The sequence below is a fragment of the Callorhinus ursinus genome, unplaced genomic scaffold (genome assembly GCF_003265705.2).
Source record: "Callorhinus ursinus isolate GAN/ISIS: 27379988/994484 unplaced genomic scaffold, GSC_fseal_2.0 scaffold1, whole genome shotgun sequence".
NCBI classification, from domain to species: domain Eukaryota; kingdom Metazoa; phylum Chordata; class Mammalia; order Carnivora; family Otariidae; genus Callorhinus; species Callorhinus ursinus.
The window spans coordinates 33,976,226-33,994,779 of NW_027397063.1; the positions used below are offsets into that span (position 1 = coordinate 33,976,226).

The 18,554-nt window shown below is 34.1% G+C and overlaps 2 protein-coding genes across 5 annotated transcripts in view; one reads left to right on the top strand and one right to left on the bottom strand.

Annotated features, from left to right (window-relative positions):
• Nucleotides 1–18,554, top strand: part of ARL13B (ARF like GTPase 13B) — a 67,993-nt gene that overhangs the window by 30,785 nt on the left and 18,654 nt on the right. For all 4 annotated transcript variants that reach the window (XM_025873090.2, XM_025873074.2, XM_025873082.2 and 1 more), the window contains 2 exons: nt 15,359–15,464; nt 16,316–16,518. In XM_025873090.2, the coding sequence (XP_025728875.1) occupies nt 15,359–15,464; nt 16,316–16,518 (309 nt within the window). The remainder of the gene's footprint in view (nt 1–15,358; nt 15,465–16,315; nt 16,519–18,554) is intronic.
• On the bottom strand, nt 1,304–5,129 carry STX19 (syntaxin 19). Its single transcript, XM_073898946.1, has one exon. The coding sequence runs from the start codon at nt 2,711–2,713 to the stop codon at nt 1,655–1,657; it is 1,059 nt and encodes a 352-aa protein (XP_073755047.1). The 5' UTR covers nt 2,714–5,129; the 3' UTR covers nt 1,304–1,654.

Sequence of the window (18,554 nt, forward strand, 5' to 3'; positions counted from 1 at the left end):
GCTCTTAAATCTATCACAAGTTAGTCTAATTTTTTTTTCATCACTACTTATATAGTTAATAGTTAAGAACTGGTTCTGGAATCTGACTGCCTTGGTTCAAATTCTGATTCTCACAGTTTCTGTGACCTGGGGCAGGTTACTTAACCTTGCTCTACCTCAGTGTTTTGTTGGTAAAAATGTAAAATTATTAGAACAATGGTGAGACGTAGTACATAGTAGAATGGTTTTTCTCAAATATAAATTATATAACATTATTTTCAGGCCAAAATAGTCTTGAGGGCCTTGCATTGATTACATTTGCTGTAAACTTCAGACTTACATGGCTTACAAAGCCTTAAAGCTAGCCCCTACTGACCTTTCTTAACTTTATTTCTTACCTCATTACTGTTTTCTTACTATGATACAGGTGTATTGCTTGTTTTTCTTTAAACAGAGTAAATTATATCATCCTCGGAATCTTTGTAACTGTTTGTTTTCTATGCTTGGGATATACCCTCTCTCGTCCTCATCATTCATATCTTCATTTAATATTGCCTTTCAGAGAGGTCTTCACTGACCACCCAACCAAAAGAAGCCACTCCAATCATCTGTGTCTCAACATCTTACTTTAAGTTTCTGCCAAGAACTTAACATTACCTAATATTTATATTTGTGTGTTACCTGCTTTCTCCACTAAAATGTGAATTCCAAATCTCTATACCTGTGTGAGTTCACACTGTATCCCTAGCCCATAGTGTAGTGCTCAGCTTCATGGTAAAGTGATGGAGAAACTTTCAAGAATGTAATTGCCTTTATTTTTTATTTTATTTGTCAAATTTAATGATCTGTAATACAGTGTCCTGAATGGAGCCAAGCTCAGGAAAACAGTGCCTTACTTTCTTCGGCCTTAAACTAGATTCAGCTCCCAGTTACCAACTAGATTCTTCATCGAGTACATAATTGGATTTTCTCAGGATATGTTGACCACTGAGTTAACGGACCTATCTGGGCATAAAAGATTTGACTTTGCTTTAATATAGCACTCTTTGGGGGCACCTGGGTGGCTCAGTCATTAAGGGTCTGCCTTCGGCTCAGGTCATAATCCTGGGTTCCTGGGATCGACCCCACATCGGGCTCCCTGCTCAGTGGGGAGCCTGCTTCTCCCTCTCCCACTCCCCCTGCTTGTGTTCCCTCTCTTGCTGTGTCTCTCTCTGTCAAATAAATAAATAAATAAAATCTTTAAAAAAAATCTATATAGCACTCTTTGAGTTCTTGTTATATACGCTTCTTAACTACTGAAATGCTCTCAAATGAGCCAAAAGGATTGTTTAAGCAGTTGTCACTTACTGACACTCATCTTGTTAAGGCATTGAAAGTTAACAAAAATATATAATAGAACTTGGTACCTGAACAGAAATGTAAAATCACTGATCTCATTTCTGGTAGTTAACCTGTGAGTTTAAAGTTAACTATACTGTTTTTAGTTTAATAAGTGAAGACTTGTTTTGTCAGTGACTTTAGAAGTTTTTGTTGTTCTAGTAGGTAAAAGCTAAAGAGGAAAATCATGACTTAATAGTGATGAAAGGTGTGTGAATGGATCTCTAAAATGAAAAAAGACGCTGAAACATGAGACATCTTCATTCTAAAGCTGGAAAAAATGTCTAAAATAGCTTCTTTATTTTGATCTACAGCATGGACAACACCAACAACACAGTACCTTACAAGGATTTCTTTTTTTGTATTTTACAGCTAGTCCAAATTTCTCCTTAGTAGTGTTAACATATTCTTTTGTACTGTTCACTATCATTTCAATATTGTTGATGCTTTCTCCTTGTTCCTCTACTAAAAGAGATATCTGGATGAAAAGGTCCCTTAAATCCTTTATTTGGTTCTCCAAATTAACAAGTTCCTTGTGTCTCTGTTCTATCTCTGAGAGTTGTGCTTTAGTGATAGTGATTTCTGTAAGTAAGCTTTCATTAAAAACTTCCCATTTTCCTTGATAAAGCATATCATTTACTTCTTCTTCAGGCATTTCTTTTCCAGCAACTTCAAGCTGACGGAAAATAAATGTCTTGCACTTCTCTTGCTTTGCTGCTATTGTGTCGTTGTATGTAAACATAGTTTGCTGAAATTGGCGGAACATCGCAGCATGCTGAGATTTAAGTATCCTTGTCACCACTGATGATGGACCATTTTCAGCCCCTGACTTTCTAACTTCTTTTACTAAATCATCCAAACCTCTATTAATGTGTTCTGCTTGGATTTTTATCTCCTTTGTAATGCTAGACTCTCTCTTAAGTAGACTAAACCTTCTCATTGAAGCCACCAGACTTCTCTGTTGTTGCCCAAATTTTTGAACATCATCTGTCAAATTGTTAATACTGTCCTGTAATTTTTGGATCTCATGTAGGTGTCTCTCAGCTACAGGCTCTTTTTCATAAATAACAGCTTGCTGCAAAGACACCCCTTGTTCTTCTGCTTCTGTAGTCGACACATGCCTGTCTCTAGAAAGTTCTATTTCCTTTGTTCGTTGCTTTAATTCTTGAAGTCGGTCTTTCATCTTCCCTTTCCTCTTAAGAAGCAAAAATGATTGTGTTGAACAAATAAAAGTTTGGCATTTTCTGTCAGTAGCAATTGGTTTCACAGAGCTGTGTGTGTTTTCCAGGAAAAATCCTAGTTTTCTGAAAGGAGGTTGAAAAATTAGAAAAATCATTAAGAATTTCCTCATAAACATAAACTGAATAGGAAAAGTAATATAAAATAATTTATAAGTTACTGTGCATCTTGTGGGCCTATTATGAGTCCTGTTTAGTTGAGTGAAGTAGCTGAGAGAGCAGTGATAAAGGTACAGTTACCCCCCGGATAAATACTTCAGTGTCATGATACTGTCACATAGTAGATTTTTGTGCATATAGAGGATATATCTTTAAATGGAAGATTTGGCCATATCTTCAAGTTTTAGAAGTAAAAGGGCACTCTGAAAATGCCCTTACTACTAAAGATACTGTTCCCAGTTAATTTGACCTATGTCATCTTAAACTCATTTTGCTAAATATGCATAATTCAGTTAAAAACAGGATAGTGACAGGGCAGATTCCATTTGAGCAGTTGAAATAATATAGATAATATTGAATTTATTTTAAAAATTCTGAGGCTTCTAGATGGATTAACATTATTTGACATAGTTTTGTGTTTTTTTTATCCATTACATACATATGAAAACATATTCCTGGTAGCATTCCTTTGCAAAGATATCCAGACTTAGAACAAAATTTATGTCCATTCATTTAAGTGCTATTTTTTTCAAACATGAGGATATATAAAGTCTTGTTTGGTGGTGCTGATAATATTGACATCATATCCTGTGTTGGTCATTATCCACAGGATTAACTTTGGTGTACATAATTTATAAATAGTGATTTGAGTAAGTGAGAATGCAAACTGTTGCAGCCACTTTTGGGAAAACAGTATGGAGGTTCCTCAAAAAGTTAAAAATAGAGCTACCCTAGGACCCAGCAATTGCACTACTAGGTATTTACCCAAAGAATACAAAAGTACTAATTCAAAGGGATAGATGGACCCCAGTGTTTATAGCAGCAGTGTCTACTTCCAAATTATGGAAACAGCCAAAGTGTCCATGGACTGATGAATGGGTAAGGAAGAGGTGGTATGTATATACAATGGAATGTTACTCAGCTATATAAAAAAAAAAAAAATGATATCTTGCCATTTGCAATGACATGGATGGAGCTAGAGTGTATTATAGAGTGTATTATACTAAGCAAAATAAATAGAAAGACAAGTACTGTATGATTTCACTCATGTGGAATTTAAGAAACAAAACAAATGAGTAAAGGGGGGGAAAAAGAGAGAGAGAGAGAGGGAGAGGCAAACCAAGCAATGGACTCTTAACTATAGAGAAGAAACTGATGGTGGCTAGAGGGGAGGTGGGTGGGGGATGGTTAAATAGGTGGTGGGGATGAAGGAGTGCACTTGCTGTGAGAACTGGGTGTTGTATGGAAGTGTTGAATCACTATACTGTACACCTGAATCTAACTTAACTGCATGTTAACTAACAGGAATTTAAATGAAAACTTAAAAAATATATTGAAAAAGGCAATCTATGTTCATAAAATATTTTCACAGTACATCTTGATTTTAGAAAAGCATTTAACAATACCTCTCATGATATTTTTGCAGGTAAGAAGCTGTTGGGGAGTTACAAATAATGCATTGAACCACACATAATATCAGTATAAGCCAGGAAAAAATCAACCAGTATTACTAATGTTACGTTGTTATGCTATGGGATTTAGTATTTGATATGCTTATGCAAATATTTTGTTGATTTGGATGTTGTCACAGAAGGCATACTTATCAAATACGTTGATGGCACAGAATTTGGAGAGATCTTCAGCATGTTGAAGTACAGAGTTGGGATTCAAAGATTAAAATAGCATAGAACACTATACTAAAAGTAACAAAATTATGTTTAACCAGGACAGGTGTAAAATATTACAGGTAGTTGTTTAGAAAACACCTTTATATCTATAAAATGGAAGATCCTGTGTTCATAGCAGTGCTTATGAAAATTATTGGAGATTTCTATCAGAATAATGCTTTCATGAATAATAGTGTCGTGTCTAGATTGACTAAGAAAATGACTCTAGGCTAGATGACTCTAGGCTAGTCAAAGCAAGTAGAAGAAGGACTGTGTTAAGTTGTGATGTTTTGAGATAAAAATTCATAAATTGGGAATTTCTAAACTGTCATGGAAGGATAAGATTGGAAGACCATAGTACAGAGAGAATCACTGAAAGGAATGGAAATACTTGTCCTGCAAAAGAGATGTAGGTGATATCTACACTTGTTTTCTGAAATGTGTAGGTCTGTATATATAAGCGGGATTAGACTTATTTGGCATTAATCCAAAAGATTAATCCCTGTAAGTTAACTAATCAATTTCTGCATTTTTCTTATAGGGAAATTGAAAATCAGGAAAGTTAAATATCTTACCCAGAGCTTGTTAGTGGTAGTACTGGTTAAATAATGCCAGATTTCCTGGCTGCTAGACAGTGCTTTTCCCAGTGTAAGATATATAACATAAATTTCCCGGAATATATGTATTACATAAAGCTGGGATCATCTATATGCTCTTTTGTATTCAGTATTTTATTAAATATCTTATGATTATGGGGCGCCTGGGTGGCTCAGTTGGTTAAGTGTCTGCCTTCAGCTCGGGTCATGATCCCAGGTTCCTGGGATCGAGTCCCACATCGGGCTCCCTGCTCCTTGGGAGCCTGCTTCTCCCTCTCCCTCTGCCTCTCTCTCCCCCTGTCTCTCATGAATAAATAAATGAATAAAAATTTAAGAAAAATTTTTTGATTATGTTGGTATCGATATTTAAAAACACTCAAAAACATTGGGAAGTGATTATAGAAACTTTTTCTTAGGGGGCAACTTTGTGAAAGCAGAATTACCAACCATAATTTACTATATACCTCTGATAAAAACTAACCATCTTTCCAGTGTAGAGGGAGGTTGATGCTAAAGTCAGTTAGCTTAATGATTTACCTTGAATAGCTCCCTACTCTTTGTTTGGTTTAGTATTATATATTACTTCCTTATTTATATGCTCTCTCTGGCATTACCTTATTGATGCTGAAAATAAATTCCTCCCCAAAGTGTTTAAGATGTCATGTTACTTTTGATATAGCCATAAACTTTTTCCTTTTTTAAATTGGCTTTTTAAATATGATTTTTATTTTACTCAAATTAACACAAATAGGCAGTTTAAGGAGTCAAATCACTTCAAGGCGTGTAAAGATAAAACTGCTGATATCTGCCTGCCCCAGCACACCTCATTTCCAGTTCCCCATTCCCAAATGCAGTAATTTTCAACTCCTTAGCTGTATGTTCCTCTTAAACTCTCTGTTTCTAAGTAATTTGCCTATGTAGGTGTTTTTGCTTTTTCAGTTTTAGATATTATATTGAATCTCTGCTAAGAAAGATGTGGATTTAACTTTATCTTAAACCCTGAGCCTTCCCTCAGTTTTTCCCTCTCAATGTAGTTATATCATAATTTTTGGTTAGTCACTATTCTGTGTTTATATTATTATAACTACACAATTTTCTAGTTCAAATATTATGTATGCCAGAGTCACATAGGTACTGTGGTCGTGTTTCCTTTCTCACATAATTTTTTGTTATTTCTAGGCCTTTTCAGTGGATAGAGCTAGGAAATGTGTATTTTCACTTTAAGAAAGTTTTTCATTGAAATATTTGCACATATACAGAAAATGCCCAAAATAAAAATGTATGGTTTGGTGAAATTTCACACGTCCATGTAACCACCACACAGATCAAGAACATGTAACTTTTAAAATTTCTCTTGAAGATACTAATTACCTAAGTTTTTCAGTTGCCTCATTTTGTGCATGTGCATTACTATTTCAATCTAAAACTCTTCAACTGAACTGAAGGTATCCTCTCAATATATTCAAATACAGTAGGTATTCTTTTTCTTTTATTTCCTTTTATTATTGTTATCTTTTGAGGCTTCTTTCCTGGAACCCTCTAGTATGACCTGATTTACCACACAGCAGTTGTGTTTAGATATTTTTCTCCTCTCTTGTGTGTTATCTCTTCCTGATTCCTAGTTCCTCATCTCTTGGTTTATCCCCTTGATTTGGGGGCATACCCATAGTTTTTTTTTTTCAAAACACAAATATAGTGATAACTTGTATTTCTGAAAGTGTTTTTATTCTATCCTTAACACCTGAATGGTATATTTTCTGCAGATATAATTCTTTTTTTTTAAGATTTTATTTATTTGAGAGAGAGAGAAAGAGAGAGAGAGCACATGAGAGGGGGGAGGGTCAGAGGGAGAAGCAGACTCCCCGCCGAGCAGGGAGCCCGATGCGGGACTCGATCCCAGGACTCCAGGATCATGACCTGAGCCGAAGGCAGTTGCCTAACCAACTGAGCCACCCAGGCGCCCTGCAGATATAATTCTTACTTGGAAATTATAGTCCCATAGAATTTTGAAAACCTTGCTGCATTTTTATCTAACATCCTTTGTTGCCCTTAAGAAATCTGCTGTCAAATTCCGGGTATTTTATCTAGGGTCTTTTATTTTCTTTCTTCCTTTCATGAAAGCCTTGGCATTTTCTTTTTATTCCTGGTGTTCAGAAATTTCACAATAACATGACCTGGAGTACATCTTTTTGCATTAATTTGCTGGAAATTTAGTGGCTCTTTTCAAGCTAGAAATTCATGTATTTAGGATTTTGGGGGGAGGGTCCTAATTTTTTAAAAACATCATCTCTTCCATTTTCTTTGTATTCTTTTCTTTGGAATTCCCCTTATATGGATGTTGACTTTCTTAGCTATTCCTCTTTCTTAGTGTCTGAAAGGTAAAGTGACTTGCCAGAGGCCACACTACTAAAAAGTAGCAGAGCCTAATGTCAGATATAAGCTTACCTGATTGCAGATCTGTTCTTTTTCCCCATTCCATAGTGAATAGAGGTAGATTATCCTAGTGAAATATACTACAAATAAAGTTGATCTGTATCAAATACTGTGTTATTAGTATAAATACTATAATAAATTAGTATAAATTACTATAAATACTAAAAAATGTTCTTGTAGGAAGTAATACAGCCATATTGGTGCTAAAATAATTATATCGTTTGCAGCTTTATTATAACCTTTAATATAACTAGGCCCAATTAAGCACTTTACAGTTTAGAAGAGGAAAAAGAATTGGTTCTGATCTCATATACCTATGTTACAGAAAGTCTCTTAAGAAATTTTGAATCCTATCCTTGGTACCATGTAGAGATGAGGATTCTTGTATTTTGTTTTGGCTTGTAGTAATAGGCTGAAATAAGATAGATAGAAGTGAGCTATACTTCATTTCTATATATGTACACTGATTTCTGTTTTCTACTAACCTGTTAGTATTAATTCTTACAGCTACAATGTCTATACTATGCGAGACATAGCTATGCTGTTTTTGCACTTAAAAAAAAATGAAATAAAACTGACTTGTGTTCTTGATAATATGTGGGAAAAAAAAGCAGTGACAGTATTAGAGGCTCAGATGAGAAATGGAAGGGGGGGAACCAAAACAAAACCAATTCTGATTTTTTTATTCATGATAATTAAATCCTATTTAATGCTTCTCTATATGGCTAAGTAGCTTTTGGTAATGTTTAAATTTCACAGTTCTCAAGAACTACAATGTCCCCAACTTTGTCCTTGGTTGCATGGTTTAGAAGAAATCCTGAAAACAACCTCCTCTAATATTTTTATGGCTGGATAGATCTTTTTTTTTTTAACTAGAAATAAATGATCAATGCCATCAAAAGCCTTTTTCTCAAGCATCATAGTTTGAAAAAATTGTTAAGGAATAGGATATTTCAAATTGATATTGTAACACAGTGTGCCTTTGCAAAGTGCTCTTGGGAAGGTAAATTTTACTGTCACCAATTTTGGAAACCAACATATTTGACTCTTGCCCTTGTAAAGGTTGTCTTTCTTACTTCAAATATAATGATGCAGTTTTAAATTTTGTCTTTTTTTTAAGATTATATCAAACACTTCTATATGTTTGTATAAGAGGGAGGAATATCTGTATATCTTGAGTGAAAGTCATAGGTGATTATCTTTACAGAGTTAACTAATTCAGAATGTTCCTTAAATCCTTGTTAGTCTCTCCAAAAAGTGACTTAATGTAGGTACTCAGTGCACTTACATGTTATATATAAATTGCATTTTCTAGTAGTTGCATGCTCATAACTACATGCATAACTATTTCCAGTTTAACTGCTTAATCTTACAGCTTCATAAAATGGAATAAGGCAAAGTGAGATATCTAAGCACATTAGAATTTGAAAGTTGAAGAGATAGAGTTCATGAAGCCATAAAGTATAATAGCTTAGCTGCATGAAATTGATGAGACCATCATTGTATGTAATCTTTTCCGTACTTTAAATTTATTTTTCTTAGTGTTGGGAAAGTTCTATCCAAATATGAACCATCTTTCAGCCTTTTTAGCTTACTGTATTGCTATACGGTTTTGAATTGTACTATTAATAACTGACTTATCTTTGAGCTTAAACATGGTATTTGCAAAAAGAAAGTTAGAAGACTAATTTATAAATATTGTAATCAACTTTGACAGTTTGTTCTAGGAAATAGAAAAGTAAACCTTGTATGACTCAAAAGTTTCTCCACCCTTTTACAAACAGGGGACATTCCCAGAAAACAGAAATATGAATAAAAATTACCTAATGCTTTAAGAAATATGCTCTGGGATAGATAGTGACAGATTTATAGTTTTTTTTTCCAGTAAGATATTTCTTTCTATAGTTCCTATTAAATACAATATTTTAATAAATGTAACCAGTTTTTATACAACATAAAATGGAGTATTCTCTTGCTTTTATGAATGCAGACAACTTGCAGTATTTTCCTAGTTCAAGGTGAAAGCAGCTGTTACTGGAAAATTCACCTCCTTGGCTACTTAAATGTGGAAAACTAAAAAAAATATATATATATAGGTAAATTGCATATATTCTCTCAAAGCTTAAATTATCTGATACTTTTTGTAATGCAGTCTTTCAGTGCTTTTTTCATTCTACCTATTTGTTGTAAATAAGTTGTTTAGTTAACTTGCTTAATGTAACAAGACCATTTTTGTTTAAATATTTAAGAACTGTATAATTTTGAACTCTCACTTATCTGATTAAGCTGTATGTACATGACATGATTTTTATATTAAATTTGAAACTACATAGCCATGGAGATAATATGTTGTAGGTATATCATAGCCAATTTTCAAGTCCACCCTTAGTACATTTTTAAAAGTCATTATTATTTTGATTGAAAATGAGTTACTTAAGTTCTAACATTGTAGGAATTACAAAGTAACTTTGAAGAAATATCAAAAAATAAGTTTGGTTAAGCTTCTTTATATTGGTTAAGTTTGAAAGTATTAGACCTACCTATATTATGTGTTGCATTTAAATAATGCTGACTTAATTTTTTTAAGTGTCAAATCAATATATTTATATTGAATTTTATAATTTAAGTACTTCTAATATACTAAAACATTAAAACTGAGTATTTTGATATTTTTATTGTAGTCCTTTTATAACAAAATTATTTTCTAATTTCTTCCTGTTTAAAACAACAATGAAGAAATCAAGACCTTATAGAAAATTACCTTAACTTAAAAAAAAAAAAATCATACATGTGTGTCAGATTTAGGCATAAGCTTCTTTTCACAGTTAAATGTAAAAGTGTTCTCTAAAGCAAGCACAGTATGACTAATTTATAGTCTGTCTACAAAAGAAAGAATTTTATTTATTTTTAGAGGATCTGACTTTCGCCTGTTTCCAAAATAAGAAGTTATATTTTAAAGGAATTAAAAGAAAAAAGTTGATTTTTATTACAGTGCCTTATTTTAAGAGCTCTAAACCCAAATCTTATTCAGTATATTAGCAGTGTAAATCTGCTATATTTATATAGCCTGGTCCAAATCTGAGCAAACCAGTAACTTTATTTATTGAGTTATTTTTAAATGTGACACATTTCAATTTATGGATGTCTTGCATTGAAAGGTACCAAAAAAAAAAAAAAAAAGAGTAGTTTATTTACCTTTGTCTTGTTCTTTTTGTTGCTTTCCACCTTCGGTGTTGGAGTCCTGCCCTTAAGAGAAAACAGTATCATCTGTAACGTTTCAATCAAATTATTTAAGCCTGTGTCTTATGGTTCACAGGCTAATTTCTGTATGGGTTTCATATAGTTAACATAATTGAAAGTCGAATAATGAACTCAAATAAGTTAGACATAAAGTTGTCCTTTTGCTGTTAGTATCAAATGAGAAGAACAAATTGCTTACTTCACACCTGGAGAATCCGGTTTTGCCTGTTAGCCGCCCATTCTTTAGATTAAAGGAAGATCATTTTCATTGGAGCTAGCTGGTAACAGGAAGTCCTTGTTAAACTGCCTACATTGAGTATTTGGCACAGTCTCTGTAATCCCAATTCTGTATTATATATAAAATACATTACAAAAAAGTTGATTTGTATTTAAACAGAGGTTACTTTGTTTTCTTTAGGTATCAAAACTTGCTAAATATACAGAATTTAGAATAAATAGGAATGGAAACAAGCTTGGTGTAAAGGCTTTTTAGAGTCCATTTACTTTAAAATGAATTCTATTTTATTTTAGGCTTAACTCATGAAATCATCGAATTTCAGAACTACAACAGCCAGAAAAGAGCTTGTCTTTGAACCTTCCACCCCTTTCTTTTTTACTTATATCTGTCTGCTGTTTTCTTTTTAAATTTTTTATTTATTTATTTGAGAGAGAGAGAATGAGAGATCGCACGAGAGGGAAGAGGGTCAGGGGGAGAAGCAGACTCCCCGCCGAGCAGGGAGCCCGATGCGGGACTCGATCCCAGGACTCCAGGATCATGACCTGAGCTGAAGGCAGTCACTTAACCAACTGAGCCACCCAGGCACCCCATGCTATTTTCATTTTAAAATAAGTTACTTACATAGTTTCAGTGTAGAAAAACTATAAAGTTGTGGAGCAATCTGTGATACTGTTTATAACATCAGTATAACAATTCAAAATTAATTTTTACCGGAGTGAATATTTATAGGAAATTTTAGAAATGAAATTTCTCTCAAACTACTAAATATCCTTACCTTTCCTTTTTTGCTGCCTGAGTTGTTATGATTTGAGGGTAAGAGGAGGGATATTACTATAATATCTATCAAAATTTGCATTTATTCTTTGATTTAGTAGTCCTAGTTCCTAGAATCTGTTCCAAAATAAGAAATAACTCCTTCACACACTTACTCTTCACAGTACTCTTTGTGAAAACAAATCACTGGAAACAACCCAAAAGTCCTTCAGTGTAGGCTTCATTGAATAAATGAAACATCTGTATAACGATCATTTTGCTTATTAATAAAGAATATAGTAATAAAAAAGATTTCTTTGTACTGCTCCAGGGTAATTTTAGGATTTACTATTTTTTAAAAAAGCATGATGGTGCACGGGAGTGTACATAGTATACTAACTAGTTCTAGTGGAAGAAATGGAGGGTAGAGATACACACACGCAAATACCCTCCCCATCACCAGTCAATAGCAATGAATTTCCATAGTCCCCAAATTGTGTGCTTTAAAATACCATTTTCCCCATGTACATGTTTGTATTTTCCAAAAGGAACAGTGGGAGGATGAACTAAAAACTAATGAAAATAGTTACCTATAGGAGAATGGAAGGAATAGAGAAGAAAAGGGACAGAGATGGAAAATCGTTCTGATTGTACCTTGTTTTTATAGTTTTGAATTTGGAACCATATAAATGTTTTAAAAATTCAGTCTTAAAAGAATAAAACTATCTCTAAAAGGCAAAAGAAGCCTGAAACAAATGAACCCGGGTACATATCTAGGTGGTGGGATAGCCACACAGAGAAGGATTATTCCAAGTAATTTAAAAACTGAGTATTTTGACCCATGCATCTTTTGTGGGATGTATATTACAGACAAAAATATTCACAAAGAGATCTTTTGATCTGCATTTAGTAGGATTTTTAGTAATAATATTGGTATTGTTATGTTGAAACTTATATATGTTGTAGGATAAAGAAATAGTTAATGTTAATATATTAAGAACTAGTTTTCAGGCATAAGAAAAAAAGAGATACAAATTAAGCTAAGTAAAATATAAGTAATATTTGATTTAAAATGGAAAGATCAATATGAGCTCATGATTTTTTTTTCTTTCTTACGAAACGACATTTTTCCTAGCTTTATTCACTGAGAGGGTCTAGAAGCAATGGCATTAATAGCAAGAAATGCCCATAGTCCCCAGGTTGTGATCTTTAAAGTACCATTTCCTTCCTTACTGAAAGGAATCAGGGCTCCTTAGAGAAATTGATGCTTCCAGGTCTGGGACATTGTTTTGTTTTGTTTTGTTTTGTTTTGTTTTGTTTTTATGAGATTGACGCGCTGCCTACTGCGCTAAGGAGGCAGGTTTTCTTTTTTTTTTTAAATGAGAAATCAAAGAAGCTACCAAAGCCTATTTGAGTTGTACCAAAAGAACACAGGAGCTAGTTCAAAGGGGATTCCCACTGACCAAAAATGGGTAACTTTGAGCCTCAAAAATAACAATGACTATAATAAATTGAAACACATCAAATACATTTTTAAAATCCATGAGTTCATAATGATATCCCCCCACAAACCAAAGAAAGCAATTTGGAGGTTGATAGGGCACCAATTCATTCTTATGAAAACTAAGAAATGAAGGCAAAAATCAAACATTTATGTTGACTTTCATCTGAATTGTATTTTAAGAGTTACCAAGGAGGTGATGAAAGCTTACTTTTTTTTTAAAGCAAAATCCAGCTAGTAAATTCAGACATTCAGAGTAAATTCTAGTTGTAATTCATAGAACTAGAAAAATCATGATTTTTAAGCTCTTATAAAATAATGAAATTAAGCAAAGGTCATTAATGGCTGTTAAAATCATTCGATGAAAAAGAGGTTAGTGGGGCACTTTATTTTGGATGAATCAAGCTGACTCCAGCCAAATCCACTGATCCATTTTAAAATCACTAAATGTTCTATAACTAGATATTCTCTGCCTTCTCAGTATCAGCACCATCTGTGAAATATGCTTGTCAAGATTTCAACTTGAAACTCATCCAGCCTGTACATCTAACTGCAGATGTCACACCTACAGATGCGCATCTAACTATAGATATAGGAAATACTGGGTATGCATGTTAAAATGACCTTATAAGGAAGATAGTCGAATCCTAAACACAGGAAATTCTATAAAATTCTATAGAAATTCTATAGATATGGGACTTGTTTTGTTTTCAAATAAATGTCATGGAAGGAAACGAGGTGGTAGTGGTGGTATTGCAGGGGTGTAAGTGTTGGGACTAGGGACAATGTTAAAAAGATTTAAATGAATACGTTGTAATGTGTATCTTGTTTGGATCTGAATTTGGACATAACAAAAAAGATTGAAAAATGTTAGTTTTTTTAGGTGTGATAGTGGTGTTATGGTAATGTTTTTTTAATTTTTTAATTTTTGGGTGAAGTAACAACTGGGCAGGGAAAGTAGAGGATATGTAGATGAGCAAGAGTGGCATAATGTTGATAATTTTTAAAAATAGGTGATAAGGTTTCATTAGATTTATTATTCTACATATTTAGTAAATAATATATATTTGCCTCTGAAATGTCTATCAAACCCTGACCAAGACAGTGTTTTATTAAACTTTTGATCTCTGCCATCTGATAGGCAAACAGTAATTTATAGTAATTTTTGTAGTAATTCCTATTTTTTAATTAATTATTTATTTATTTTAAAGATTTTATTTATTTGTTTGACAGAGAGAGATAGCGAGAGCAAGCAGGGGGAGTGGAAGAGGGAGAAGCGGGCTTCCCGCCGAGCAGGGAGCCTGATGCGGGGCTTGATCCCAGGACCCTGGGATCGTGACCTGAGCCGAAGGCAGATGCTTAATGACTGAGCCAGTCACCCCAATTCCTATTTTTTTAATAACTTATTTTGGTTTTTCATTTTGTTTTTCCCCAGTTTGTTCCTAACTGATCAGCATGGTTTTTATGCCCAATGCTATGCCAAGTAAATTAAAAGTGACCCTACCTTTCCAGTAAGTTGTACATTTATGTGGACACATTCACACACTGAGAATACAGATGAGCTCAAATATTACAGGCTCAGTATGACTATCTGGGTGTTTAAAACATGATACAGTTTGTATTTTAGGAAGATAAGGACATAACATGAAAGTTGGAATTGATGGCTGAGAGCAGTGGAAGTCCATTTCTTTTTCTCTTTGTAGCATTTTTTGTTGTTGGCCTATTGCCCTATTGCTTGTGTTCTTGACTCTTCTGTTTAGTTGATTTGTGCTTTTTATAGGTCAATTCTTACCAACGTATTTTAGCAGTAATAAATCAAGAAAAAATGATGAAATAGATACTAGAATTCTTTTTAAAAAAAGATCTTATTTATTTGAGAGAGAGAGAGAGAGCATGAGGGGGGAAAGGGGCAGAGGAAGAGGGAGAAGCAGACTCCGCTGAGTAGGGAGCCTGACGCAGGGCTCAATCCCAGGAATCCTGGATCATGACCTGAGCTGAAGACAGACACTTAACTGACTGAGCCGCCCAGGCACCCCAACACTACAATACTCTTTTGAACCAGTGTGTTCTGTAATCAGTATGCTTAATTAAATCTTTGGAATAAGAACATGATCACAATATTTTTAAGTGGCTTTATGATTATTTGCTATAAAACTACTTCATTTATATCTCTCTAGGTTGGCAAATAAACAAGACAAGGAAGGGGCTTTAGGAGAAGCTGATGTGATTGAATGCCTCTCTCTGGAAAAATTGGTCAATGAGCACAAGTGCCTATGTCAGATAGTAAGTTTTTGGTGTTTTTTTGCCCTATGAGATATGTTCAGCATAACTTAGTTTGTATAGAGGTGATAGGCAATTAAGTGGTAGATACCTAACAAAATAATTTATTAGTGTCTTAAATAATTTTTTTTACCTGAGAATTCACATTCTCACTCTTCTATTGATATTATTTAATACTGTAACATATGTTTTCTGTTTAGTTGTTACTTCCATAAACTTTCATGATTTCAAAGGCTTTAGATTTGCTTTTAAGATATTGCTGTTAGGACCTGTAAGTTATACAAACATGTCACGCTGTAAATTTTGTAGAATGGTAAAGTATACATACAAATTTAATGATAGGGGAGGTTATAATGAGTTTTGAAAAATTGTATCAGGAGAGTTATCCTACAATCTTAAGAAAGGTGGACAAACAATTTATTCTGGTTTCAGAAGATGACCATTAGGCTGTCAATCTTAAAAGATGTTTACTGCTATAAATTCCCTGGTATATAAGGAGTTAAAACTTTCTGCTGTTTTTAATAAGTAGGGGTATTTTTCTTCTGGCAATATAATTTTGTCTTCCATTGGGTTTGTTTAAAATTATAACTGGCACTGTCGACTTCTTATGTCATAATGTGTCTCATAGCTTACAGATATAATCCATAAAATATTTTGACTTATATGTACTAATGTTAGTTTAGTGATCATTGCAGAGTTGTCTTTTATAAGCTAAATAAGCAGATGCTTCATATCTCATATCATATAATGAGTTACTTTTGATTTGCCAGTAATTATAGTTAATGATTTATGAACAGATTTTTATGGAGAACTTTTAATTTTAATCTTTAAGTCAAATAAATTGCTGTTTTCAGGAACCTTGTTCGGCAGTCTTGGGATATGGAAAGAAAATTGACAAGTCCATTAAAAAAGGCCTTTATTGGCTGCTACATATCATTGCAAAAGACTTTGATGCCTTAAATGAACGCATCCAAAGGGACACAACAGAACAGCGTGCTCTTGAAGAACAAGAGAGACGAGAAAGGGCTGAACGAGTGCGAAAATTACGAGAAGAGAGGCAAGTAGATTTATTTGCACCACAGCACTTGCAAAGTCAAGAACGCCACAGCTTTAGGAATAACTTTATAGTTTTGTCTATTCAGTTTCCTCTTGCTGTATGAAGACAGTAGGTAAAGTTTTTATTTCTCTGGATTTTTCTATATACAAGTTTGGGTGATAGGGTTCTAATTTTCCTAGTGGTGTTATAATAAGTAAATTTATTCCTTAGTTATTTATTATTTCCCAGTATTTGAAGATTTTTATCTCTTCTTATGGGTAACATTGGTATAGTGGTTCTCAGTCCAAGGGGTGATTTTGCTTCTCAGGACATTTGGCAATGTTTAGAGATATTTTTACTTGTCACATGGGGGTAACTGGAGAGCTACTGGCATCTAGTGGGTAGAGGCCAGGGATGCTGCTAAATATCTTGTGATACACAGGACCATGTCCCACACAAAGAATTATTGGGCTCAATATTTCAATAGATTGAGAACCCCTTCTTTTTAGTCTAAGCAAAGATAGAAGGTAAGCTGTTTGTGGATCTGTCAACTGAAGCAAAATCTGATTTTGTCAGAAAGTAAATTAAATTTCAATATCTCAGTATTTTAAAATATGTTTTTAAAATTATTTTAAAAATATGGTGTTTGAAAGCAAACATTTAAATGGAATTTAGCAAACTGAATTAAAAAAAAGGATTAGGGGCTCCTGGGTGGCTCAGTTGGTTAAGCGGCTGCCTTCAGCTCAGGTCGTGATCCCAGGGTCCTGGGATCGAGTTCCACAACAGCCTCCCTGCTCGGCGGAGAGTCTGCTTCTCCCTCTGCCTCTGCCTGCCTCTCTGCTTACTTGTGCTCTCTCTCTCTCTCTCTCTGTCAAATAAATAAAATCTTAAAAAAAAAGATTATATAAATTCTATCACAGAATCATAATAATTTTAATGTGCAAGAAAGTACACAGATTTGATTAGAAGTTGAGTTTAGTACTTAATACCATGATTCAGCTTTCTTTCTCCACTGAATTGTTATGTGGTAGGGGAGGGGAGAAATGAAAAGATTTACTTATTTATATAATATATGTATATATATATATATTTGTGTGTGTGTGTGTGTGTATATATATATATATTTTTTTTAGAGGTGGGGCTAGGGAGGGGCAGAGGGAAAGGGGGAGAGAGAATCTTAAGCATGCTCCACACCCAGCAAAGAGCCCAATGTGGGGCTGGATCTCACAACCCTGAGATTATGACCTGAGATGAAATCAAGAGTCGGATGCTTAACCAACTGAGCCACCCAGGTGCCCAAAATGAAAAGTTTTTTTTTTTTTTTAAGAGAGGGAGAGTGCAAGCGTGTACACACAAACACACACACACATACACCCCCCTACCACACACACACAGGTAGGGGAGGGGCACAGAAGGAAAAAGAGAATCTTAAGCAGGCTCTGTGCTCAGCACGGAGCCCAATGAGATGTGGAGCTCAGTCTGTGGACCGCGAGATCATGACCTGAGCTGAAATCAAGAGTCAGACACTTAACTGACTAGGCCACCCAGGCCCCTAAAATGAAAAGATTTTTAAGTGAGTTCCCCTGTAAGATACAAAGTTGTCTTCCATGTATCTAAGTAATATTGGCCTCCAATGTGCTTTTAACATAGTTGTAGTCTGGTAGGCAAGAACCCATTAACTACCCTTGGTGATGCCTTTGTGAGATGCTTCCTTACACTGCTGAGGAAATCCTCTGATTACTGGTATCTTTCATTTAATTCAGAGATAGGATGTAAAGAAATATTTCTAGAGATAACTCTCCATCCCCCAGTGCTCAGTAATATGAGCAGATTATTCATCTAGGTCTTTCTTGATACCAGTGTGAGATTTTAGTGAATGTGAGTATCTTTGGTTTTCTCTATCCTAGTTGTATCATATTTCCATGATAAAAAGCTCAGTACAACCAGTAATTCATGGGAGTATACCTTTTATTTTCTGAAGACTCTTTTGCTTTTCCTCCACTAAGAAAGCAAACAAAAATAACCAAAAAAATTGAGTTGGATAAAAGAAGTCTAAT

What these genes read in the sequence shown, in the direction of transcription:
- STX19 (XM_073898946.1), bottom strand. Translation starts at nt 2,713, where the DNA reads ATGTTTATGAGGAAATTCTTAATGATTTTTCTAATTTTTCAACCTCCT.